The sequence below is a fragment of the Ranitomeya imitator genome, chromosome 5, assembly GCF_032444005.1.
Source record: "Ranitomeya imitator isolate aRanImi1 chromosome 5, aRanImi1.pri, whole genome shotgun sequence".
Lineage (NCBI taxonomy): Eukaryota > Metazoa > Chordata > Amphibia > Anura > Dendrobatidae > Ranitomeya > Ranitomeya imitator.
The window spans coordinates 110856348-110884239 of NC_091286.1; the positions used below are offsets into that span (position 1 = coordinate 110856348).

The 27892-nt window shown below is 40.0% G+C and overlaps 1 protein-coding gene across 1 annotated transcript; it reads right to left on the bottom strand.

Moving 5' to 3' along the window:
• LOC138681500 (neuroblast differentiation-associated protein AHNAK-like) lies at positions 1 to 27892 on the bottom strand. The gene is made up of 5 exons (XM_069769044.1): positions 27778 to 27892; positions 10988 to 11039; positions 9212 to 9362; positions 5758 to 5921; positions 1 to 5678 (listed from the first exon to the last, which is right to left on the bottom strand). The coding sequence occupies exons 2-5, from the start codon at positions 10988 to 10990 to the stop codon at positions 1386 to 1388; spliced, it is 4611 nt and encodes a 1536-aa protein (XP_069625145.1). The 5' UTR covers positions 10991 to 11039; positions 27778 to 27892; the 3' UTR covers positions 1 to 1385.

Here is a 27892-nt window from a genome sequence, read left to right on the forward strand (position 1 = left end):
CATGTTTTATTCTTTATTTGTTTCTTCACCTCCTTTACATTACTTATACACATTGTAAAGAATACATCATAGCTTATTTTTGATATATTTATACATAAGGTTGGCTTACCGTAATTGATCCACTTAAAAGGAAATATATGTGTCACATAGCACAGTACAGCATAAACACATAGTACGTATTGGATATTACACTTGATATTGCACAATAACATCTTGTGATTTTATAGTTATACATTTTTTCCTAATTGAATTATAAAATTACATATTATTGGTTTATGATGGTTGTATTCATGGTTATGTTTGACTTGACAACAATGGCCATCACAAAGGACAAGGTAAAGTACTAAATAACAGTATCACATATGCTATATTTATGCAAAAATTTACAGCGCTGCTATATAGTCAAAAAGAGTATAGAGTTAAAAGTGCTAAAGAATAACGCCTTCAAACAATTGGCAGGTTTAAGAGTTTAGGTGGTGAACAATCCGCATGGGATCAATTACATTTCTGTAGGTCCCAATTAACAATAATAATAAATTAAGATACAAAGTACACACATATACTGAAAAACAAAATACTTCAACTAGCAATCCTCATGTTACTAAATTTTATCTCCAGGATGTAGTAAATATAAGTGACCTATCACACATGTGTCTGAGGACATCTGACCTATTTGGTCATCAATATCAGATCTGGGGGAGTTCAATAACACCCCATTACCACCGATCAGCTATTACCAGCTCCTGCAGCTGTTTCCTGTAAGCAATGCATGAAGCAGTACACCACAGTTCCATCACATTTTATAGTGGCAAGTACTCCTGATTAGCTACTATTCAAATGAATAGCTCCATACACTGTACACACTGTATACACTGCTGACCGGACTGGTAACAGCTGATCGGTAAGAATCAGGCCCTCACCAATCTTATACTGCCGACCTATCCCAAGGATAGGTTATTAATATTATACTAGTTGAAAAACCCTTTCAGAATATTACTTTTACTAAATTTTCATTACATAAATGTGGCAAATAAATTGACTGTACAATTATTCATACAATATTAAACCCACATGATAAAACTGACTGTTATAAATTTTAAATACAATTCCCAAATGTCCCAAGATATCATTTTCATAATTATAGTGAAATCTCAAAAAAATTGCTATATATTTCGGTAAATCAAACTTGAATTTTTTCTTATTTAATTATTGTATTATATTCAAAATGTGATTTGTATCTCTATTCGTTTGGGTAACATGGATTTGTCCACTTTTATTTTTTTTAATACGGCACTTCAATTGTTGTTGTTTTGGTTGTTTTTTTAGTTTTCTTTGTTAGATTCTTTGTTATCCAGGCACAAAAATGTAAATCTATGTGAGCGATGTTACGAAGTGCTTAGACGTGGAGGTGACAAATCAAAGCCAACATCAGGTAATGAAAATGTATCATTGAGAAAAGAAGAGAATTTTGATTGAGAAACGTCCCTTCTCTTTGGTGAGTTAAGGTCTATATCAATATTCGCAGGAGGCACACTAACATTTATGTCATCTCCTGGTTCTTCTGTTTGACCATGAAAAGGCTTTTTCCACTTAGGAGCATTCATTTGTACAGAAGGCAAATTTACATCATAAGAAGCGTCATCATTTTGGTACATTTGCAGCCTAGGTGGAGAAGCATTAATGTCACCTCTTACTTGTGGAATGTCAACATCAAAACCTGGTCCTTCTGTTTTGCCTGGGAAAGGCTTCTTCCACTTTGGTTCATTCATATGTACAGAAGGAAGATCAACATCTATATCCACATCATCTAGCCCATCACTATTCAACCTTGGAGCAGACATACTCACATCTGGTATGGTCGGGGTTTTTATTTTTTGTGCTTTGATGTTTGCCGATGGTGAACCTGTGCTGAATTTTGGTGCCTTTATTTGTGGTTGAGATATCTCAATACCGGGTACTTTCACTTGGCCATCAGGTATGTCAAATTTCGGACCTGATATTTTAGCAGAAGGTAATGAAATATTTCCTTCTGAGGGTTCTAAGCTAATTTTTGGCGCCTTTGCTTGAACATTGGGCATAGTAACTCCACTTTCCAGCTCTGGTACTCTAACTTTAAAATCTGCATCTTTTCCTTTAAATTTTGGAGGTTGGATGCTGGCAGTTGGTAAGTTTGCATTCAATTCTGGAGTTTTTAGCTGAACGCTACCCCCTGGCAAAGAGGCATCAGGTTTCTTCATTTTGAAATCAATGTCTTCTCTAGATTTTCCAAATGTTGGCATTTTAAACTTTGGCATAGTCATCTTCTTCTCAGATGACTTAAGAGTGACATTTGGTACACTAGCATTCATGTTTGGCAAAGTTGCACTTCCTTGGAAATTTGGAGGTGAAACATCATACTTAGCAGACTCTAGGCCTAAATCAACATCAGGAAAACTTGGTTTAGTGTGAAAGATACGCAAAGTTGGAAACTTAAATTTTGATTCTTTGGTTTCAAAGCGTGGTGCCTGTAACTGTGGACCATCACCTGACATATTAACTGAGGGCATTTTAAATTTGGGTGGGTTAATTTTTTGTTCAGTTCCCTTCAAATTAATTTGAGGAGCATTTATTTCTGCTTGAGGAGCCTGAAATGTCCCATCTACTTGTACCTCTGGAGTTTTTACATTTGGTCCTTTCATTTGGAAGGTAGGCATTTTAAGTTTGTGGTCAGCTCCTTTTACATCAATCTGTGGAACATTTATATCCATTTTTGGTACATTGAAAGATCCACTAGTGTCTACATCAGGTGTTTGCAAATGTGGACCTGTCATTTGGATTGAAGGCATTTTAAATTTTGGAGCTTTTACTTGTAGTTCTGGGCCTTTAGCATCAATATTTGGTGCCTTTATATCCATATTTGGAGGCTTTAAAGACCCACCAACTTCTAAATCAGGCGATTCAAAATTTGGACCAGATGATTGAAATGAAGGTAATTGAATTGATGGCATTTTGAATTTTGGAGCATTAATCTTTGTGTCAGGGCCTTTCACATCAAGTTTGGGACCATCAAAATCTACTTTTGGTGTGTTTAAGGAGCCACCAATGTCTACATCAGGTGCTTGTACATTTGGTCCTGACATTTTAATATTTGGCATTTTAAATGTTGGGGATTTTACTTGTGCATCTAAACCTTTAACATTAATGTTGGGGGCATTTAAATCAACTTTTGGAGGTTTTAGGGATCCATCAACTTCTATTTCAGGGGCTTCAACCTTAGGACCAGACATCTGGAATGAGGGCATTTGAAATTTAGGTGTATTTATATGTGCATCTGGAGCTTTAACATTAATGTCAGGTGAATTAATATCTACCTGTGGACCCTTCAATGATCCATCCATCTTTAAATCAGGCATTTTTAAGTTTGGGCTCTTCATCTGAAAAGAGGGAAAATTAAATGTGGGTTTTTTAAACTTTGGAACACTTAAATCTGCTTCAGGGCCTTTTAAGTTTACTTGTGGTGCATTTAAATCTACTTTTGGAGCAGACAAAGATGCATCAATACCTACATCAGGAGTTCGAATGTTTGGCCCAGATATTTCAGGTCCCTTAACATTGAATGAGGGCAACTTGAATTTGGGACCCTTTATATCTGGAAGGTCAATATCTACATCTGGGCCTGTAAGATCTCCCTTTATTTTTGGAACTGACACATTTACATTAGGGGCATTTAGATCTGCATTTAAAGTTCCAGTTTTGACTTGCGGAGTTTTCAAATTTAGCTCAGCATCAGGTAGACCTTTTTTGCTGCTGAATAGGTTAAAAGAAGGCATCTTAAATTTTGATTTTGTTTCTAGTTTTGGGACCTCGAGATTAACATCTGGAGTCTTTAATGTTGGCATTTTTATGGCACCTTCTGGGCTCTTAAGCTGAGGAGTCTTTACATCCAATTTAGGAAGATCAATATTAACATCTGGGGTCTTTAATTTGGGCATCTTTAAGTCTGCTCTTGGAAGGTCCACATTAACTTCTGGACCTTTTAATTCTGGAAGATTTAAATCTGCTTTGGGAATATCAACATTTATACCTGGGGATTTAAGTTTGGGAGCTTTTATGTCTAATTTGGGCAAATCAAAATTTACATCTGGAATTTTCATTTTTGGAGGTTTTATATCAGCAGTTGGTAGGTCAACACTGACATCTGGACCCTGAAGCTTGGGAATGTTTAAATCTGCTTTTGGAACGTTTATGTCTACTTCTGGACCATTTAGTTTTGGGATTTTGATATCAGCTTTTGGAAGGTCAACATTGATTTCTGGTTTCTTGAGTTTGAGACTTTGAGGCATTTCAAGATCAACATCAGGAAGTCCCATATTTACATTGGGAAATTTAAGATGTGGAGCTTTTATATCAGCATTGGGAAGATCAACATCAACATTTGGACCTTTGAAGTTTGGTGTTTTGATATCAGCTTTAGGAAGGTCAATGTTAACATCTTGACTCTTCAACTTTGGCAATTGTAAATCTGCTTTTGGAAGATCAACATTTAACTCTGGGAATTTCATCTTTGGCAAGTTCATGTTGGGTTTTGGCATGTCAAACTTCATATCTGGAAATTTAGGACCTCTAAAATTACCCTTCGGTAGGTCAACATTAATTCCAGGCCCTTTAACCTGAGGGCTATTTAAGCTCACATCAGGGAGGTCAACACTGAGATCTGGGCCATTTAATTTGGGAATTTTGACATCTGTTTTAGGAAGGTCAATATTCACGTCTGGACCTTTCAGTTTTGGAATGTTTATGTCTGCTTTAGGGACATCAAAGCTGATGTCAGGCAACTTTCCTACTTTCATATCCATTTTTGGAAGATCTACATTAAAGTCTGGTGCCTTGATTTTAGGAGCCTCTAGGTTAATTTTGGGAACGTTCATATTCATGTCTGGACTTCTGAGTTTTGGAAGGTCAACATTTACCTGTGGACTTTTGAATTTTGGACCTTGCATATCTGCTTTAGGGAGAGACACATTCAAATTAGGGCCTTGGACATTTGGCAGATCAGCATCAAGGTCAGGAACATTGAGAGATCCAGATAGTTTTGGAACATTAAAGTCCCCATCTCGATCAGACTTTTTAGAACTGAAAATGTTTAGTGAAGGAGCTTTAAACTTTGGCCCTTTGATGTTCATGGGATTAATGTTGACATCAGGACTGTTCCATTTGGCTGAAGCACTTGGTGTTGTAAGATCCATTTCTGGAAATTTTGTTCTACCATCTACCTCTATATTAGGAAACTCCTCATTTGGAGCTCTCAGATCCACAGCAACATCTGGAACACCATTTTGTCTCATATTAAATGAAGGTGCTTTCAAGTCTGCTTCTATATTAGGGGCATTTATTTTTGGTCCTGAAACATGAACAGATGGCATTTGATAGCCTGGAAAATTCCCTTTAGCATTGATTCTTGGTGCTTTGATCTGTACGTCATGGTTTTGGTTTACATTTGGAGCATTGAAATCTGGATATGGAATTTCAGAAATCTGTGAGGATGAACCAAATGCACTCAATTTGTAGTCTGTCATTGATGGTTTATATTGTCCTTCTCTAATGCCTGGTTTGGACAAATCTTGCATAGAGACTGAACCTTTAAGGTATCTGCGAATCTTGCTGTTGAAGAGTTCATCATATGCTGAAGTATTCACAGCCTATAAAAATGAAAATAAATATTAATGTTACGCTGGTGGAGTTTGTGTATTATGCTACATTAGTTTGAGGCTTACTCACCACGTTATCTGTTCTTAGAGATTGTGCACTGACTTGAGGCAGTGTTTCAGTTTTTGTATGCAGCTGCAGACTAGTTTTGTAGGGCTCTGTAGCTTTCAAAATATCTAGAACTTCTCCTTTGTGAAGGTTATCAAAATATATGGTGGCCCCAAGAAGCTCGTCTCCTGAATAAAAATATGAATGCTTGGTTAAAACTTGAACTGAGTTATTATATCTATGTAGGTAATTATATAACACCTTCATTCAACTATATAAAGCATGTAATGCAGGATCAAGATACTGATTCATGGCATAACATCTTGCTATATGCACATAGTCCTTCCACATTCCTTTCCATTCTTCGTTGTAGAGAAGGGTAGTAATATACTGTTTTAGGTGTGTTTTATTTTATGGAAATTTTAGCTGCGTTTTGCAGTACCAGTATGTCTATGAGATTCCAGAAATCTCATGCACACAGCTTGGGTTTTTTCATGACCTCTACAGACTGGATGTACTATACATCTTGTAGAAAACTTGGCACTCAGGTAGACGTTGTACACAGATAATGTGCATGTGCTGCTAATCCTGAGTGCTCGTTTCTGCCTGTAACCCTGTGCACACTGCAATTTTTTGACTGATGAAGGTCATTGTAGGACCGAAACGTCTTCTTTATTTCTGGATTGCCTGCACACAATAAAATTATCTGCTTAGAACATTTACCTGAGTGCCTAGTTTTCTACAAGATTTACACGGGTTGGGATCCTCCCTGGGCACCATCCACAGGAGTGCCGTAATTACCAATTTGGATGTACTACACATTGAAATTCTATTTAATGGGAGCTGTCACCAGGTCTTTATGTGTAATCCGAGAGCAGTATGACAGAGTGGCAGATACCCTGATTCCAGCGATGTGTCACTTACTAAACTACTTGCTACTGAGTCGCCCACCAGGGCAATGGGGATACTCGGCACCAGGTCCGGTCGCTTAAAATGGATGTCACGGTGGCTGCGACCCTGTCCATGGCCCTGGGACTCACTGTGAAAAGGGGAACGGTCTTTAAAGGGAATTGTGATTAAGTCTGTCGTGACGCCACCTGTGGTGTTTGGTCAATAGGGGGACCGACGCTGCTTTAAAGAGGTCCTCTGGGGGATGTTGTCGCAGCAATGATGGTAATGCTTCTTACAGGTGAAGTGGGGTCCCCAGGGGTCCTAAAGTGTGTGGCAAGGTGGTGAATGCCGACGTATAAGTGGAGGACACAAGTTGTAAAGTCTTTACCTGGTTTACTGTAGATGTAGCAGGCCTCAGTACTAGGTACAGGTGTAGTTAGGGTCTGGCCGGCTTGGAGGCAATTGGGGAATCCCTCTCCCAGGTGAGGTCCGTAAGCCTTTCCAACTAACGCTGTCCTATGAGGTCCCTGCTGCTTGAAGCTGTTTAGCAAGTCCTCTTTTCCCCCTGTCCTAAGACAGGTACCTGCACGACAGGCAGCTTGAGCCGTGTTATAGGGACTCTATCATCCCCCGGGCTCTTCAGGTGCTGCTGAGTATTAGGTGTGGTGTGGGCCAATCACATAAAGTTCTTAGTTCTCCGGTTCTGCCAAGTGTCCCACAGTTCCACTAAGGCCTCAGGCTCCCGGTACCTGGCTGCTGCGCTCTGGCTCTGAGGGTGTCCTGCTGCTGTTCCCCTGCTGAGCCCTGTTCCACTCCTGTACTCCTTTTCTCTGTGCTCCACTGCACTTCACCCTTCAGGTTCTCTACTCTTTCCTGGAGCTGCAGCACTTCACTGGCTGCACGGCTCCGGCTGTCTGCTCCATGTCTCTCCTAGATTGCTGCTCTCCTTGGTGTCCCTGGACCAACTCTCTAACTCCTCCTCCAGGCCAGAGCACATAAAGTTGGGGGACTCTCCCCTAAATCAGGATTCAGAGCTTCCCCTTCTGGCCTGGATTCAGAATGTGGCGCATGTGTGTGCTTACCAGGTAAAAGAGAACCCCATTGCCTCCAAGCATGATATCGCCCTCCCAAAAAGGAAGGCAACATCACTGTAACAACCGGTCCCTGGGGTGTTACACTGCCACTTTGATAAAATGACTTTTTTCTCTGGTGCAGACCTTCTAATTGTCTGAATGCTGAGCTCTGTAAAACCCAGTGTACACCACTAATTAGCAGCATTCTGTGAACATTTTACATTGACAGAAAACTTCTATTCACTGCTGGGGGGGGTGATTACACAGAACAGAAGGACTTCATGACATGAGACAACTAGTCCTCTACTGATAATCTCGTGCTGATGAAACACTGATTTTATGGAAGCTACAACAAGCAGCCCAGTAAGTGACACATCACTGCTCTCAGATTACATAGCAACAATCTGCTGGCAGATTCATTTTCAATTAAACCTATTGCAAAAATGATTTTAGCTGTAAATGCATTCATTTAAAAAAATTAGCATTTAAAGGTATCCATACACTTTTAGACTGCTTCAAGTATTCCATAGTTCCACAGCAAGAAAAGCTTCATACCAATAGTCAAACATAAGAGTGGCAATGTGATGGCATTTAGATGCTTATTGCATTGAACACTTGTTATTATTGAAGGAACCATCACATTTTCAATATATAATAAAAGTTCCAAACTCTGGCATTTTGATTGGCGTGAAAAACTGTCTAAGCCCTATATAAGGATGTGACATACTCCCATGTAGCATAATCACCATGGAGGCCATGACATTATAGCGATTATTCATCAAGAAAAATGTAATGGATAAAGAGAATATCACTATGGAGACCCTTTACAATCAGATGAAATTATGATGGGAAGCAGCCGCCAAGTTTTCATATCCTCTGCATCAATGAATGAAGCACTGCATTGTCACCCACAAAGATAAAAAGGATTGTCTGGTGAAAACAAGTTTTCACCTATCCGTGGGATAATCTGTGGATCACTGGGGGTCCGACCACTGGAACCTGCACCAATCAGAACTTTTTTTCCACTAGAATGGTGTGGGAGTGCGTCTGGTCGACTGCTGATCTATTCATTCACTATAGGGCAGCTGAGCGCTACATACGGAAGCTCCATAAAGAACAAATAGAGTGGCAGTCGGGTATCCAACCTGCCATCCCATTTTGTTACGGGGATAAAAGTTTCCCGCTGGGGATAAAAATTCCTCGTTTTGTAAAACGGTACAGTATGTTTCTCAGTTGTGAAATACCCATGGATCAGCAAGTCATGGTATATCCTGGGGATAGGTAATAACTTGTTTTCACTGGACAACCCCTTAAGAAATTGCACTCCAGGGTGCACTTCCAGGGACCATTGGAAATACTTATAGGTTTTTACAAAGTAATGGTCAATGTTTAATTGTACTGTAGTATTTTATAAACTATATTTAAGTATTGCTATAAGTATAGAAATGTACATACTATATATTTGTTTAGTCGGCCAGAAAATACTTACTAAGAAAATAGAGAATTTTACATACCTTCTTTGAGTCCCAGACTACTAGCAACGGGGTCACTATGTTTAATCCCTGCAACAACAACGCTCCCATTATCATCATCCAATGTCAACACATCAGAAATGCTCCCTGGGCGTCCGGTGAGGAGCACCTTATTGTTTTCCATCGAGTAGCTCTGAAAAAAATAATAGAGTAGTATAGAAATCGGCATATGTTGTTTATATTTATAGTATCTTTTAGAAAATGAATACTATACTATGAGTACTATACTGTACAATTTATTATTTCATATAGGATAGTCTACTAATATGTTGGTGAAAGTAGCAGTTGTTACTCTGGAAAGTAATTGGAGCAAGTAAAAGTCCATCCAACAGATGTGAAATCTGAAGTATTGAACAGTAACATATAATTTATAATAGATTATTGAGAGAGGTTCTCAGAGAACGAGATAAAATGGCATGCTTGATATAATTCAGCCCATCCTAATCACGTCCTAGTCAGGTGTCAGTATGAGCTACTGAAGACCTACAGATCCTGAAACCAGCATCTCACCTGAGAAGGCACACATACCTCAGTAGGTGGTTGGAAACACTGTTGTTATATGTGAAGAAATATATCTCTTCCTCAATGAGCAAAAAGGAGGTTTTCTCCAGCTTCATCCTCTCCAAAGTCTATTTGTTTTGGCAGGTTTGGCGGTGCTCAGTGGTGCCAAACTCCACTGACATTTTGTGAAAGCCCAAAGCCCCCTACACATCCATTACTGCAATGCGGGAAAATAGCCTCTGGCAAAATGGCGGCCGGAGGCGCCACATGCGCAGACTGAGATCTTGGCACCAAGATCTCGTCTCCCAGGCTTTCACAAAATGTCCAAGGAGCCCCTACACCACTGAGCACCCCCAAACCTGCCGCACCAGCCTGGGATGGGAGTCAGATAATCATCACGTCGCTTAATGACTTAGGCACATCTATTAACTGCCTTGTACTGCCACCAGAAATTTCCTGGAAATGACTGGAGTACATTTCTGCCATTATTTCCGGTTAGTAGTATAAGGTTTGACGAATTTGACACCCCTTCTCGCCCATGTACTGCCCATACTATGCCCAAATTGGTGTAGCTGGCTGAGACTGGCATGTAAGTGACAAAAGTCGCAATATTTATATGCAGCCTTCGAGTTGCACTAAAATATTGTGACTTATTAAGATGTGTTCTGGTTAACGTGCCATAAACACATTGTCTGGTCTTGGTAAAAGTGTTTATGTGACTTAAAACTTCTGAATCCTTACAGCGCGTGCACCACACGTGGTCAGGATTATTTGGTGTCGCTGTTGAGACTGGGTAGATCACATGACCCCAAGTATGCGATTTGTATACTTTTGGCCACATTTCAACTAGACGTGCTCGGCCTCACTCAATACACTTGTATTGAACAAGGCTAAGCATGTCTAGTAGGTGAGTGACTGCATGTAAGCAAGTTGTATGTGACTGCCCAATCTCGGCAATGGCTCCGTAGAATCCCAACAGTTTGCGGTGTGTGCGCTGTGAGGATTAAGAAGTCTGCAATCACATAGCATGACTGCAGACTTTCATCACAAGACCGGACAACCCCAGCACAATGTTTAGCATACTCTTCTTTCACCAGTGGCATTCAGGTTTTACACTATTGTCATGTTAGCCAAGAGCATATTTTCCAATATGATCACACAAGATAATATGCGTGTAATGTGTCAAAATAAGGCCTCAGGCACAACATACCAGTCACCTTTTCTAAGGTTTTGTTTTAGTAATATTTACATACTCACCATTTTCTGTACAATGTCACAATTTCATAGTACGCTGGATCTTCTTACATATCTATCAAAACAAACAAGAGAACCTTAGATCAATACATCAGATATTTCCTGAAATGTCATAGTTATGGTATGTGTTTATGACTATGAGATATTCAGACTTTCAACAATGAGATCTGCAGTAAGTCGCTCACAGAGAAAGTAAGCAAAAGCCAAAAACTGCATTGACTTAATGGCCTGGATACGTCAAAACCTATTCAATGGGATTGTTTACCTCAACCAATTTGCGGCGTTGAAAGATCAGTGGTCATTTAATAGCCTGTCAGACTGCTCTTTATGATGCACACTAAACAATCTGTATTAGCTCGCTCACTGTGCTTGGGTTGCCATTGGTCTCGGCAGCACAAGTCTTGTTTACACAGGATGATGCACCATTGAAAATGGTAATCTGTTGTGCAGCTTAAAAGATAGGTTCACCGCCTTTTGCTCCTTCATCGGTGATCAGTGGCCTGTTTGCACTGTAAGATTATTGTGAAATGACTCTTCCTAAAAAAGCTCCTTCCCAAAAATCTTTCAGTGTAAATGCACCTAAAGACTTCCATGAGATAATAGACATGAGAACCGGGTCAGACTGGCCCACTGGAGTAGAAGAGGATCTTCTGGTGGACCTAGTGTTTGATACCATGATGAGCCCTAAAGGTTATGCAGAAGACAAATCTATCTAAAGCTAACTTTGAAGCCAGTCAATTAACACTAAGATTTTCTCCTTATTTATTAGACGACAAGATCCATCTGGTTGATGGGGTTGAAAAAACCCCACTCAACAGTGGTGGCTAAATTGTACAATTTTCTGGGTAAAACCTTAAAAATATCACAATACAATACAAATATATCTCTGAGGATCTGTTTATACCAAGGAAGGTGACGGTCACAAGGGGGCATTCTCTGCATCTGGAGCAAAGAAAGTTTTTCCACCAACATAGAAGAGGATTCTTTACTGTTAGGGCAGTGAGAATCAGGAATTCCTTGCCTGAGGAGGTGGTGATGGCGAACTCAGTCGAGGGGTTCAAGAGAGGCCTAGATATCTTCCCGGAGCATAACAATATTGTATCTTACTGTTATTAGGTTCTTTAGAAAGACATAGATCTGAGGATTTATTTATGACGGAATAAAAATCAACCACATCCATCAGGATATCTCAGCCCAAACTCCTCAGTGCCTGGATCCCCTTCCCTGCCGCACCTAAAGCTCACTAGACATCTTTGAGCCTGTTTCAGAAGAAGAAGTTTCCAAGCTCCTCGCTTCTGCTTGGCCTACAACCTGCAACAGTGACCCCAGTCCTTGACATCTCCTCTCTATACACTGCCCCTATTGGACAGACAATCAGCAGATTTGGGTTCCAGTACCATCTCTATGCTGACGACACCCAATTATACACTTCTTCCCCTGACATAACCCCCACCCTAATTCAAAATACCAAGAATTGTCTGTCTGCTGTCTCTAACATCATGTCCTCCCTCTATCTGAAACTAAATCTCTCCAAAACGGAACTAATGTACTTGTGTTTCTTCCTTCTACTAACCTCACTCTACCCAACATCGAAATTACCCTAGAGGGTTCAACCATAACTCCCAAGCAGCATGCCCGCTGTCTTGGGGTCATATTCGACACCGAACTTTCCTTTACTCCCTATATCCGATCACTCACTCGCTCCTGTCACCTGCATCTTAAAAACATCTCCAGAATCTGACCTTTTCTCACCTTTGAAACTGCTAAGACTCTTACTGTCGCTCTTATTCATTCCCATCTGGACTACTGCAACTCTCTTCTGATCGTTCTCCCTCTTACCAATCTTTCTCCTCTCCAATCCATCTTGAATGTGGCAGCCAGGGTCATATTTCTGTACAGCCGCTTCACCGATGCCTCCATCTTGTGCCAGTCATTACACTGGCTACTTATTCGCTACAGGGTCCAGTATAAACTCATCTCTCTCACCCACAAAGCTCTCCACAGCTCTGCACTGCCTTATATCTCCTCTCTCTGTCTATCGCCGTACGCATGCCCTCTGTTCTACAAATGACCTAAGACTAACATCCCCCATAATCTGAACCTTGCACCTCCGTCTCCAAGACTTCTCTCGTGCTGCGCCAACTCTCTGGACTGCACTTCCCCAGATGATCAGACTGATACCTAGCCCCGACCTATTCAAGCGCACTTTAAAAACCCATCTCTTCAAACAAGCCTACCACATCAACTACTCAGTAAACTAACTTTGTCCTGTTCCCTCCTTCCAAATATTATTCTGAATCTGCACCCTACTATTCATCTGTCTCCACACCCTCCATGCACATGATATCTGCACTTGATACTTGACTATTGCACTTAAACACACGGGCTGATGACTGGATCATGCAGCTTTATATGAAAATGCCTATTTATTATAATTGCCAGACCTGAAATAACAAGCACTTATCACCTACTGTGTCCCCCCATTTCCTTGTAGATTGTAAGCTTGCGAGCAGGGACCTCACCCCTAATGTCACTGTTTAAATTGTCTTAACTTGTATTGAATTTATTGTCTGTACATGTCCCCGCTTAATTGTAAAGTGCTGCGGAATATGTTGGTGCTATATAAATAAAAATTATTATTATTATTATTATTAAAGGCTGAGCTTGGTGGACAAATGTCTTTTTTCGGCCTTGCTAGCTATGTTACCTTCAAAATCATCCCAGTCTTTGACTATTGCAAGTGTGCGGGTGGGGTTTCAGCTGTGTGTGGTCGATAGACTGAGGTTTTGACCACATAATATTAGCCTCAGTTTTGTAATGATAATATATCATGTGGGTAATAATAGATATATGTTGTGTGGGTGCAATGATAAAATTACACCCTAAGGCTGTGTTCACACGTTGCGGTTTTTTCACGGTTTTTCCCGATAAAAACGCTATAAAACCGCAAAAAAAACGCAAACAATAAGCATCCCATCATTTAGAATGAATTCCGCATGTTTTGTGCACATGATGCGTTTTTTTCCGCATAAAAAACGCATACCGCACAAAATCCGGACATGCTCTATCTTTTTGCGTTTTTTTTGCGGATTTCCCACTCCAAAATGCATTGGGAAGTGTCCGGAAAAAACCGCGGCAAAAACGCGTCAAAACCGCGGCAAAAACGCTTCAAAATCGCGGCAAAAATGCATGCGGATTTCATGCAGAAAATGTCCGGAATTCTCAGGAATTTTCTGCATGAATTCCTGAACGTGTGCACATAGCCTAAAGTGGAAAAGCACTATGCAACATTCTATATATAGAAGAAGGGCTTTCAGAATAATTTACTCTGAAAGGTCATGTTCCCAGGGTTGGGCTGAAATGTTGTCCTAAATAGTCATTAAGGAAAACCATATTGGGTGCAGGAGAAACTTACAGTCTCACCAAGACTCGAGAGCATAGGGCGTCCCAAGATGCCTATATGAGAAGACCAACTCTATTAAAGTCCCTTTGGAAAACTTGAATTGGGGCCAATGAGCTTCAAGTCTTGTATCTGCTTCTCATCCTGCTAAAGTGTGATCCTTATAAAATAAAGATGATTTATGGAAGGGCAAATTTCAGACTATAATATCTACTAGTGACTGCTTGAAAGCAGTAATCAGAAATGACCGCTATACTTTGTCAGATTTCAGACACTGTGATCTTTGTGATGTAATTGCCTCATATAAACAAAATTGATGCTCTTATAACAAAGGATGTATTTTAATCTGTGAATAAGAGGGTGTAAGTAAATTATCCCTCCATGATTAAATAGCGCACTTCTCACCTGGTCTAATTTACAGCACCAATCCAGGGTTTTTTTTATTTCAGTGCTAGAGTGGTGTTACTAATCTTAGCTCCCTTCTTAGAAACTGCACTTCCCAGGGCAGCTCCAGTCTCATGGCCGGCCCTATTTCATGATCTCAACTACCTACTGACCAGGAGTCAGAAGTAACAGTCACAAGCTCACAATTTAAGTCTGTGGGAGCGACGTTCTAGCTCTCAGATTTACACTGAGTTGTGACTTCTGGATCTCCCAGCAGACACTGAAGCGATCCACAGGTCACAGACTGCTGGAGATCGACTGGAGCGGTGCTGATAAAAGATCAAGATGGTGGCTGGTTAATGTAAGCCTAACACCACTAAAGTGGCACTGCAATAAATAAAATGCTGAAGTGGTGCTTTAATTTCTATCAAACTGATTATATTCATTGTTTGGCCCATCATTAAACAATGCCATTGTTCTGGCTGGTCTGTGCAAAACAACAGAGAGTCCCGAAGGCATTCCTGGAAATCTGTGATGTGTTTACGCAAGAAAAATGGAGTACAAGCCTTGATCAACTTACCCCAACAACACAGGGGTCAGGATTTTCTAAAACTCTTGTAACATGGTGCGGGGCGGTAGCTGTGGCGATGATGTCGGTGACTTTAGCTGGTCAGGACCAGATGGTGTAAAGTTCAATGAGGGAGACCACCACTCGAAAATAGTCTTTTACTTAACATTAACTTAATGGGATAACTTCACAAACGTTTCCTTTCCAATACGGAGCATCATCACACACATTCTCTCTATGTCTTCTAAGCGTACTTGTTTCTGCATAAAGTTACTGTTTTCAGCACACAACCCAGCTCAGTACTGCAGTCCAATAAGTCAGAATCCTATACTTTAGCCCGCGATTCCACATCCTTATTTCCTCTCAGGGGAACTACTTTGCCACTATGGGTAATGCTTAGCTTCTCTGCTGGATGAAGTCTTGGAACTCCTGCCTGGGGCACTCTCTTCATCTCATTTACCCTGTTCCGTCCTGGCTCATTACCTCTCTGAATTTTAAACTGAGGGCCGTAAGGTGCAAAGTGTCCTGTCCCGGGACCCGTCTCTGTCCTTCAGTCACTTTCCTTACTCTACTCTGGATCTGACTATCAACTGTCACTGTGACACTAGTCACTATTCACGGACAAACTGTGAAACTTGGGCAGTCAAAGAGTCCGGGGTCAGATACTAAGAGGGATAGTCGCATACAAAGGGGTAAGACAAAAGGCATAGTCAGGTCACAGTCCAGAGTCAGATTTCCAAGGTCAGGGTGCATCAAGACAAATGGGGTAATGCAAACGGGTATTCAATAGGCAAATCCAGAGTTCAGCAACAAAAGGTCAGAAGTCAGCACAAGGCACAGAAGGCAAGCCACACAGAGCTGAAAGCTGTACCAGATGGCTGCTAGTTGTAGCAGAGTTCAGTAGCTGGGCAGTGACCGGGAACAAGGAATACTTGATGGAAGCTCAGCATCTCCCAGTACCAGATTGGACTGCTGAGCTGTCACTAAAAATACCAACACCTCAGCACGCCCCTGCACTACATTGGGCAACTGAGCTGTCACTGCGTCTCTACCCACGTGGGGGACCTCCACGCCATGCAGCTCTGCTCACTATTCAGACCATAGGACTGCTTCTGGTTCACATTGGGCCCTATCTGTCTTCTTGACAGGAAACTGTCACTGTCCCTTCAACTTAGCCCTACCCACTCTGGGCTAGTCCCAAACATTAAGTCTAACTTTCCCTATTGTCGGGTGGAATACAGTACTTTCACTACTACTAATGCATGTCCCAACGCACATTACACATCATAACAGTACTCATGTTTTTAAGTGGGAACGTGAGCAGTATGTCCATCTCCTTACACCCTCTTCCTCATTGGAGATACAATATTCTACCAGGAGTATAGTGATGGCAGTCACACCCAGGCTTAAAGACCCCTCTGTAATATAAGGTGACTTCTGGCAAGCTTCTAAAGGATGTACCCCTGCATTGCTTTGTACTCTAGTGACAGTGACACAGTGCATTCTTTAGTATTTACAGTACAAAATTCTTTATGGGATACACCTCAGCTTGAGGACATTTGTTGGCCCGCTTATACGTTTAAAGTAAATCCTGGCTTTAAATGTAACCATGCCACATTCCTGAACCTTCACAAAATGGACCCTGTTATTACACATAAATGAACACACCTCACTGTAGCAAGTATAAGGGCATTATTATCTGTTGCTGTCACTTACATTGCATGGGAGTTCAGTCTTCTTAAAGGTCCAGCAAGGACTGAACTCCATTATAATCCCCAAGACATACTGCCATTGATAAGTGCACCTTGTTATGTTTCAACTCATAATTCTAGAGGAACAACTATCTAAATCTAAATCACAGAATATTATTACCTCTTAAGGACACAGCCAATTTTAGTTTTTGCGTTTTTTTTCAAATAGCCATAACTTTTTTGTTTATTTTTCCGCTGACATAGACCCATGAAGGTTTGTATTTTTTGGGGATTAGTTGTTTTGAATGACACCATCCATTTTACCATATAGACAAGGGAAAATTCCAAGTTAGGTGAAACCGTGAAATAAAAAAAACACATTTCCATCCCTATTTTTCAGGTTATATTATTCAGGTATTAATCGTACAGTAAAAATTACTTGACAAAATTATTTTCCAGGTCATTATGTTGATGCCAAAAGTGTTATTTTGTTCTTTATCTATTTTAGTGGCTTGAAAAAATTCTGAACTTTATAAATCAAAAGAATTTGGGTTAAGCCACCATTTTCTGAGATAAATTTGTACAATTCATTCCATTTTTTATTCAATGGAGCTGTGTGAGGGCTTGTTTTATGCCGTGACAAGCTGGTGTTTTTATTGCTGCCATTTTCGGCGGCATAATGAGTTTTGATAGCCTCTTCTTAACTTTTTTTACAGCGTTGATGCGACCTAAAAATTGCAATTCTATTGTTTTGATTTTTTTTTCCAGATTACAATGTTTACTAATCAGATTAATTGAGTTTGCATTTTGATAGATTGAACATTTACGAACATTGTGATATCAAATATCTATATTTTTTACTTTTTACATCTCTACTGTTAATTATTGAAAAGTGGGGCAATTTTTAGATTTTTTTTTATCTATATTTATAAAAACTATTTTATTTTTTTTCACTTTATTTGTTAGACCTCTTAGGTACTTGAACCTGTTTGTACTGGGGTGTTGCTGTATTTAATAAAGACCAGTGTCTCCTATGACAGCTGGCCTATGGCTTATTGCTGGATGTCAAAGGTGAAATTGCCTGACTCGCACGGAGGCCTAATGGTGGCCGTCATAGCAAGCCTTTGGCTCCCTGCAATCACTGATGGAAAGCAACATTTAAGGCTACTTTCACACTAGCGTCATTTGGCCTCCGTCACAATGCGCCGTTTTGGAGAAAAAACGCATCCTGCAAAGTTGCCCGCAGGATGTGTTTTTTCTCCATAGACTTTCATTAGCGACGCATTGTGACGGATTGCCACCCATCGCATCCGTTGTGTTTTGGAGGACCGTCGGCACAAAAAACGCTACATGTAACTTTTTTTGTGCGTCATGTCCGCCATTTCCGACCGAGCATGCGCGGCCGGAACTCCGCCCCCTCCTCTCCGGACCTTACAATGGGGCAGCGGATGCGTTGAAAAACTGCATCCGCTGCTCCCGTTGTGCTTTTACTTCACAGCATGCGTCGGTACATCGGCCCGACACACTGCGACGGGCCCGTACCGACGCTAGTGTGAAAGTAGCCTAAGAGGTTAACAGCAGTGATCAGCGGAATCACAGATCTCTTCTATTAAAGGCAGATGACGGCTATCTAATATTGCCGGCATCTGCCCTGTCTGTAGCGGTCTCAGCTTCTGAGCCTGCTCAAAACACCCTGATGCACTACATGATGTAAGAGGACATTAAAGGGTGAAAGAATATTTCAGAAATATTTCAGTTTCTGCTGCCCTTAATATTTGTGCATTTGCCACCAGGGAAACAATAGCGTAGTGTTATGATTTTCACATGTACACTTAGCTAATTTTCTCAGCAAATTGATATGTGAGAAATCTTACAGACAATTCGTTCTTTGTTGCTTTGTTAAAGAGAACTGGACGACTTATGAAACATAAGACATAAAGAAGATCACAATGATCCATGTGACTCTTTAAAGCGACCCTCTGACAACTTTTTTTTTTTTTTTAAGGAAAAATGTTTCATGTATACATAAAATACTTGTTGCCCTAATTTTGCATCTTCATTGGGCAGTTGCTAATCCCTTCTTAGTTTTTGCACAATTGTTTCCAGCTTCTCAGACTATTCTTTGGTTTCTCACCTCCTCCCTTATCCATCTTGGATGGACCAGCTGAAAGCTGAGGGTACTAGGTAAATAAACTATTTGTATTGCATTTTTGGTGCATTAACCCCTTTACCACCTTAGGATTTTCCGTTTTTGTATTTTCAGTTTTTTGCTCCCCTTCTTCCCAGAGCCATAACTTTTTATTTTTCAGTCAATATGGCCATGTGAGGGATTGTTTCTTACAGGACCATTGGTTTTATCATATAGTGTACTACAAAACAGGACAAAATTGCGAGTGCGATGAAATTCCCCAAAAAAGTGCAATTCAACAATTGTTTTTTTCTTTTTTTTACCATGTTCACTAAATGTTCAAACTGACCTGACAATATGGTTCTCCAAGTCACTAGCAGTTTGTATATACCAAACATGTGTAGGTTCTTTTTTATTTAAGTGGTGAAAAATAAATCTAAAGTTTGTAAAAAATAAAAAAAAATGGCGCTATTTTCGAGACCCATAGCATCTCCATTTTTCAGAATCTGCGGCTGGGTGAGGGCTTATTTTTTGCATGTCAAGCTGTTATTGCATTTTATTGCGATGTTGCAGCGTCCAAAAAAACATGATTTCTGGCGGTTTTATTCTATTTGTCTTTATGCTGTTTACTGATCGGATTAATTATTTTTAAGTTTTAATAGATCGGACGTTTCTAAACACGGCGATACCAAATATGTGTAATTTTTGTTATTATTTTATTTTGAATGGGGCAAAGGGGGGGTAATTTGACCTTTTCTATTTTTAAAAAACTTTTTTTAACTTTGCACTTGTTTCAATAATATCCTCAGGAGACTTGAAGGTGCGATCTTCTAATCGAAACCCTCCTATTTGTTGCAGAAATTATCATCTGCTATGAATGCTGGCCACGGGGTGGCACTCACAGCAGTTCGACAATGACAACCACAAGGGTCTCCTGCAAACCCCTGGTTGTCATGTTAACCCATCAACACCCTGCAGTCATGTTACATGGGTGCCAATGGGTGGCGATAGAGAAGCGCTTCCAGCACCTGCATGTTAAAGGCTGCTGTCAGAGATTAACAGCGGCATTTGACATGTTAACAGCCTTGGGTGGATCGCAATTCCACCCACGGCTGTTATGGGCAAATGACAGCTGAGCAGATCAGCTGTTATGTGCCTGGAAAGATGTGGGCTCAGTGTCGAAGTCCATATCATAGTGGGGGTGGCGACCTATGTACTTTGTTCATGGGAAAAAACCTTAAATAAAGGGTAGAGCATTACAATGACATGTGAGGTGTGCATGAGTCACTAGTACTGGCCGGATAGGCAGGTACTACCTTATGGATTGTATACACTGGACCAAATATACATGTTTTGACAGTTCCTTTAGGGTGAGTCTCCTTGCTAGTTGGAACTCTTTAGATGTTGAGTCATACTTTACTATGAAATGTGGGATACTTGTATTTTGTTTTCTATGTATTATGTATTGCCAAAATATGCAATTTTGTAATATAAGAATATGAATGTGTAAAGTTGTACTGACCGGAGTCATTGTAACCATGCAGGAAGGCAATGTATTACGAAGAGGCAGGGTATTATTACAGCTATGGAATCTAAATTAAGACTGAGACACCATAATGTTGTTTTATTGCTGGATGTCATTGAGGATCTAATTTATGAGTATTTCAGTCCTGTGATTTTATTACGGTGTGTTTACATTACACATACTAAGGGATTTGTACTTTTTTTTATTATGTCCCTGTTTGGCAGCCAACGACAATGTATGACATATTCAGTTCTGTGTATATATACTGTATATTGCTACAACAATAAGCTAATGCCTATAGGCAGTAATGGAATAGACACGTCTCAACTTAAATGTCAGCATTATTTTTAATTTTTTTACTAAAAGAGGATGAGATATAATAAAATCTGTGATGAGGTTTATTTGTTTTACTTTTACAACATCACTATATTACTAGTATTTGACTGGGGTGCCAAGGGCCCACCAGTAACCAACTCCTGGGCCCCACTTTTTAGCTACATGCAAATGTGACATTATCCTGAATCGCAAATTTACATAACAATGACCTGGTAGATTGTTAAATGAATAAGATATTCCCTTTGTCTGTACGTAGTGATTCAAGTGTATGGTGCCAAGTACTGCTCCTATAAGAGGGTGGTGGCCACTGCTGCACAGGGGCCCACCGGAGGATTCTCCTGCTCTCCTGTGGGCCAGTCCGAGCCTGCATATAACACTAAGTATGATCCATAAATGGAATATTACTCTTGTCCTAAGCATGTCCTCTTCTTTAAATGGGTTATTCTGTAGTAACAGATGTATCCTTAAGCTCAATAGAAACTACATCTACATGCCAACTTCTAACAATGTGAAACAATTCAAATTTGCCATAAGAATCTATTCACATTGTGTATGCAGAGAAAATTCAGCACATACACTGGGAAAATATAGTTCATGCTCTGAACAGAGCCATAGGGCCCCATTGACCACCAAATGCCAAGAGTGTGGACTTTTTACATTCTGTTGTGGCAGTAAACAGTACATAGGTTTCTTTTTTTTTTGCAACTGTATGAAGTAGTATGGTTGACTACATTATTCCCTACATCGGCATCTAGTAGAAAAAGCATGCCGCACTGTCTTTATTATATTAATGTGGAGGCTTATAGGCATCATATGATACTGTATGCCCATGCAATGGCATATGTCAGTGCTATACATCAGGAAATGAGCGAAGCAGCATCCAGAGTTTAGTTCTGAAGGTTACTGTATTAAATTAGTGATATATTTACAAAGTTACTGAATCTTAGACAAAAATTTACACTGTAAACTTATCAGTTATGCCATGTTGGGTAGTTACTAAGAGACTATTATCAATGACTGGTCTGTGTAAAGCGCAAAAAAAAATCTTTGACAGTTGAGCTAGCATGGGTTTGTGCTATAATTTATGGCAATCTGGAATAATTTTTGGCATTATCTATTACACCTCCCACTAAGCTCAACAAGCTTTCCTTACCATTTTTTTTTAAAATGTGAAATGGTACAAAATTAAACATTGTTTACTCATTAAAATCACAACTTATATTTGGTTAACTAAAACAAGTTACTAAATACAGCTAAAACTGCCAGTACTAAGAACATGTAACACTATGTAATTAATGGAAAATGATTTTCCCAGTGCTGCTCTCCTCTATTGTTGGAAATGCTCCTATTTTATGGTATGGGAAAGTGAAATTTAACGTCAATCTACCTTTTTGTGTCACTTGTGACAGACCGTCATCATCTGTAAATACGGTAACTTGATTGTATTTAAGATTTCCATCTAGTAGTCGCTAATCCATAAAATATCTGTCCTAAAGTGTTCCCAGAAAGATTCTGTGTTCTTTTCATGGTGTCATTGAACTTGTACCGTTAGGTGTCGTTTGTCCATAACAAGAGTCTTACTTTCCTTAATTCTATCCAACAGATACAGAATTGTGCAAAAGTTTTAGGCAGGTGTGGAAAAAATGCTACAAAGTGACGATGCCTTCAAAAAAAGTATTGTTAATAGTTTATTTTTATCAACTAACAAAATTCAAAGTGACTGAACAAAAGAGAAATCTAAATGAAAACAATATTTGGTGTGACCGCCCTTTTCCCTCTAACCAGCATCATAGCATCAATTATTTTAGGTATAGATTGTAAACGCATCAGGGCAGGGCCCTCTACACTTGTGTAACAGTTTGTTTCGAAACCTTCAAAAAGAACCTGAAGACCCACCTCTTCCGGCAAGCCTACAACCTGCAGTAATCACCGATCGACCAAACCTCTGCATGACCAGCTCTATCCTCACCTACTGTATCCTCACCCATCCCTTGTAGATTGTGAGCCCTCGCGGGCAGGGTTCTCTCTCCTCCAGTATCAGTTGTGACTTGTATTGTTCAAGATTATTGTACCTGTTTTATTATGTATACCCTTCCTCACATGTAAACGCCATTAATAGGTACACTTGCACACAGTTTTTAAAGGAACTCGGCAGGGAGATTGTTCTAAACATCTTGGAGAACTAACCACAGATCTTCTGTGGATGAAGGCATGCACAAATCCTTCTGGCTTTTCATATAATCTCAGACAGACTCAATAGTGTTGAAATCAGGGCTCTGTAGGAGTCATATCATCACGTCCAGGGCTCCTTGTTCATCTCTACACTGAATGAAGTTCTTAATGACACTGGCTACAACTTTGGGGTCATTGTCCTGCTGCAGAAAAAATTTGGAGCCAATTGGATGCTTCCATGATGGTATTTCATGATAGATAAACATCTGCCTTTATTTCTCATCTTTGAGGAAACCAAGAACTGGGCCAGATTGTGGACCATAGATGAAGTAGTCAGCCAACTTAGTGCAGCAGATGAAAGACACATTATGCTAACTTCACTTTGAAATCAGAAGGTATCCAGCAGTGCCATCAGTTCAGAATTGACAGCAACAATTTTGACTCAGCTACACCAATCTACTGTTTGGAGAATTGTGGCCAGAAATGGTCACCATGAAAGGACTGTGAGCAAAAAGCCATACCTTCAATATGGAAACAAGTGACTCAACTACGCATAAAAATTAGGAATTCGAGTGGATAAATATGGCAGCAGGTGCTCTAAACTGATGAGCCAAAGTGTGAAGTATTTGGCTTTAAAAGAACCCAGTTTATTCACCAAAGGGCTGGAGTGCGGTACGACTGTCTGCACACAACAATTGGAGTGGAGGCTCCTTGCAAGTTTAGGGCTGCATTTGGAGTTGGGAATGTGGTCAGGATTAATGGTGTCTTTGATATTGATAAACACAGGCAGATGCTTATCCATCATGGCGTACCTTCAGTAAAAAGCCAGATTGGCTCCAAATTTATTCTGCAGCAGGAGAACAACGGCAAACATACAATCAATATCATTAAGAACTATTTCCAGCATATAGAAGAACAATGAGTCCTGAAAATGATGATTTGGCCCCACAGAGACCTGATTTGTAAATCATTGAGCTTGTCTGGGATTACATGAAGAGACAAAAGGATTGGCACAAGGATTATGCATTCATCCACAGACCTCCAAAATGTTTCTAACAACCGTGAGCAATAAATGTACTAAGAAGAATTGATGCACTGATGATGTTTTGAAAGCAAATGCTGTTCATACCAAATATTGATATTTCTGTCTTGTCTTTTCACTTTGCCAGGTGAGAAAAAATAGTTCTTAGCTCTTGTCCATTTTTTAAAGCATTTTTACTTTGCAGCATTTTTTTCACATTTGCCTACAACTTTTGCTGTACATGTAATTGTATCTAACAGTGTCGTCACAGCATGGTATACTGCAGTTTAGTTGTAGTTCACAGTGCGGTCATCTAACCCTTGTTATACATAGTCCTTTAGTGATGGATGTTTTGCCATGGACTTACCTGACGACATTCCTGACCTTCATTTCCGTTATCTCAAATCATTAATCAATCCTTGTAATGTTTTTGCAATGACACAAAAGCATTCTCACTTTTCACTCCCCCTTGTCTCTGCATTGATCACATACTTTAGGTCGTTCTCATCAGTTTCCAAATTATGACACATATTTTATGTATGGCAGCCTGGACATAGCAGGCATATTTATGCCTGCCATGCCTAGCATGGTATCCGGAAAAGGGAACCACAAGGCCTCCAACATGTAAAAAATGATTGGCACATTTAGAGTCCTGTAGAGGTTACCACAATTTTTTTTCCTTTATGCCTTCATAGGAAATCAGTCAGAAACATATGGAGATATGGTGTCAATATGACCACCTTACTACTATTCTGTACAACTTTACAGTATATACAGAGCCTATAAGATCTGCCATCAATAACATTCTTATGACATCTGTAATCGAGCTCAAAGAGGTTGTCTCATCACATATCTTCAGGAGCGCACCGTTCCCTTTCCTCCCTACATCTTGCATGTCGGGGAGGACAGTGAACTCCTGATTGATTGACAGTTTGGACCAGCAGCCTGGATGCTCTCCTGGCCTGAACTGGGCGCAAGAAGAGGCAGCTCCGCAGCTGCTTAGGACTACAGTGTCACTACAGTTGGCCAAATCCATTGATTCGACTAGCTTCAGAGCAGCGCTTACAAGCTCTAGAGAAAATATAAAAAACAGAAGCACCCCTTGCGATTTTAACCATTTATGATGTTGAGAAAACCCCCTTTAATTTACATGTGATGAGACAACCTAACAAACTACAGTTACACATTAAAGTTTTATGAAGCTGTCCCAACCCACAGTCCCATAGTATACACCTGCTTTATACTGAAAAACTTGCAATGTTACAAATGGTATCTCCACATAGATATCTTGCTGGATTTGGTTCACTGAAAGTTATTTGCTATGTTGCAATAAATCCTGAGTATTTTTCTCATAAGACAGCTAAGGCAATGACTACACAATATTGAATGCCAAAACTGGAATACGCACTCAACCAAGTAAGCTGGGCATACATGTTAGATACTGCTTTCTAAAAAAAAAACAACACATCATTCACGGTTGGTCTATGAAGATTGACGACTTCGGTGACAATGCCGTAGGATTAAATAAGAATTAGGAAAAAATCTATTTCTGTGATGATCTGTGGACTAGCCAGGTCTTCCATTAATTGGAAGCATATATGTCTTTCAGCAGAAATAACATTTTAACAAGAAGAACGGTCAATAATGAAAAAATTAATCACGGCAACTGTTGAAAAGAATTATCTGCCATCCCATGTTTAACACCCATTCTTGTCACAAAAAGGCACCCATGATCGGCACATAGTCTAAATTGGCCTTTTTGGCAGTCCACAATAGGGTGCATGGTCAGAAATGAAGCAGTGAACAGTGAATTCCTCGTAGCTGCGTCCTTGCATTTCTCTGCTATGGAAGTAAATCTGCGTCTGAGAGAGCAACATGCTCAATACACTTTCCTGGAGGGTGGGGGAGTTTGTCCTGTATCCAAATATATTCAATATAGTAGAAAACCGCCTGACCTTGCAGGTTCATTTTTCTGATACAGAGATCCATTCCTCTGAGCGACCATAATGAAATGATAAAATTTTGGATAAATGCTGCCATCACTAAAGGGAGCTTAGGAGTTTACTGCATATTGATTTAGCATTGAGTTTTCAGTTGAGGGCACGAGCTTAAAGCGTCTCCTACTGTTACCAGTGGGTGTATGCAGGAGCGGACACAGGCAGAAAGGGACCCCGGTGTAAAAACAAGATATGAGCCCTTTGCCATGTAAACAGCTTAGGTGGGTCCCATTACCTCTAGGGCCCCAAGTTGCATCAATGATATGCCCACCCCTGGCTATTGGCAGTCACAATTGTGTACATATCGTATTTGGAGGCATGTTGAAAAAATATTGAGTTCTTTCACCTATAAAGATATATTAAATCAGTAAATCATTTTGGAACCTCTTCTACTGAATGTGTTAGTGAAAGTCAGTGTGAATTGACATCGAAAACAAGCAGCCATACTCAGTGTACCAATATCTGGTCACAATAATAATGTGCACAGGATGCAGCCACCTGCAGCATATCGGTATTGTGACCAGGTATTGGTTAGAATAGCTGCTTTCTTACTGTGATGTTTTCTTTGATTTATGTATTTTTCGGCCTATTTTAATAGTCCCACATTAGTAATGAAGGTTGGAGAGATATAGAGATATTTAGATTCCTAGACTTCCAAATTATGTTCATACACGTAGAAGGAGAAGGAGACAGACAGGAGAGGGTTCCTCTCTATGGGTTCCTTGCTCTCCATACGATACACCCCTTTTTTCTTTATAATTTACTAGTCTCAGTGGGCCATGAAGTTCATTATCTCAGTCTTTTACAAGCACTCATAGTAAGTAGCTAGCTTCTTCTTGGCTGGCAATCGGGCACTTTACTTACTGGGCTGTGCTGTGCTTCTGCCCCTAATCCTAAATCTCCAACAGATCCATGGAGTATTAAACTTTACCACAGAGGAAAAGTGACATTTCATCTACATCATGCATTGTCCACAGGCTCTGACACCTAGATCATATAAATACAGCAAAACACAAATGAAAAAAAAGCCAGCTGACCCTTATCAAAGACATTTGAAATAGATTGTGTTTTTTTATATGAAGCATCTCTAAAAAGCCTTTTAAGAAATATGGTCAGTTAATGGCTATCCTAAATGCTGAAACGTATATTCTAATTTTCTTTATGGCTACATGCACACAGTTTTTCGAAAAGCTTCTGGAAGGAAAACTGAGAGGTTACCCTTCAAACCCTCCTCCAAATCTCAAAATCTTGAGTTTCTGATGAGTTTCATCCCTGAAAACTTTGTAAAAAGTCTCTATGTGCACTTACCTTATCTCTGAGGATAAAGAGGGGTATTCCCAGGATGGCTGCAGATTTATTATGTGAATTGGAGGTAACAACTCACAGCACTTGTGATAATGGAGCACCCAACTCGGTCCAATGGTTAAAAATATGGTTGTAGAGCGTTCATACATGATATGCAATATATAGCCAAAGCGGTGATTTCCTTTTCCATCTCGCAATAATTATTTAAGATTCAATTCATTAAATCAAATACATGAATCTGTGAACATAGGTGTCCGAATATTTACCTTTTCCAGATGCGCACGGTGAAGTCTCTGGAGATCCAGACACCAGGGAAATGAGCTCTTGTCACTTGTCACAAATGGTCCTGTAGTTTAAAGAAGCCAAACAAGTATTGCAAGC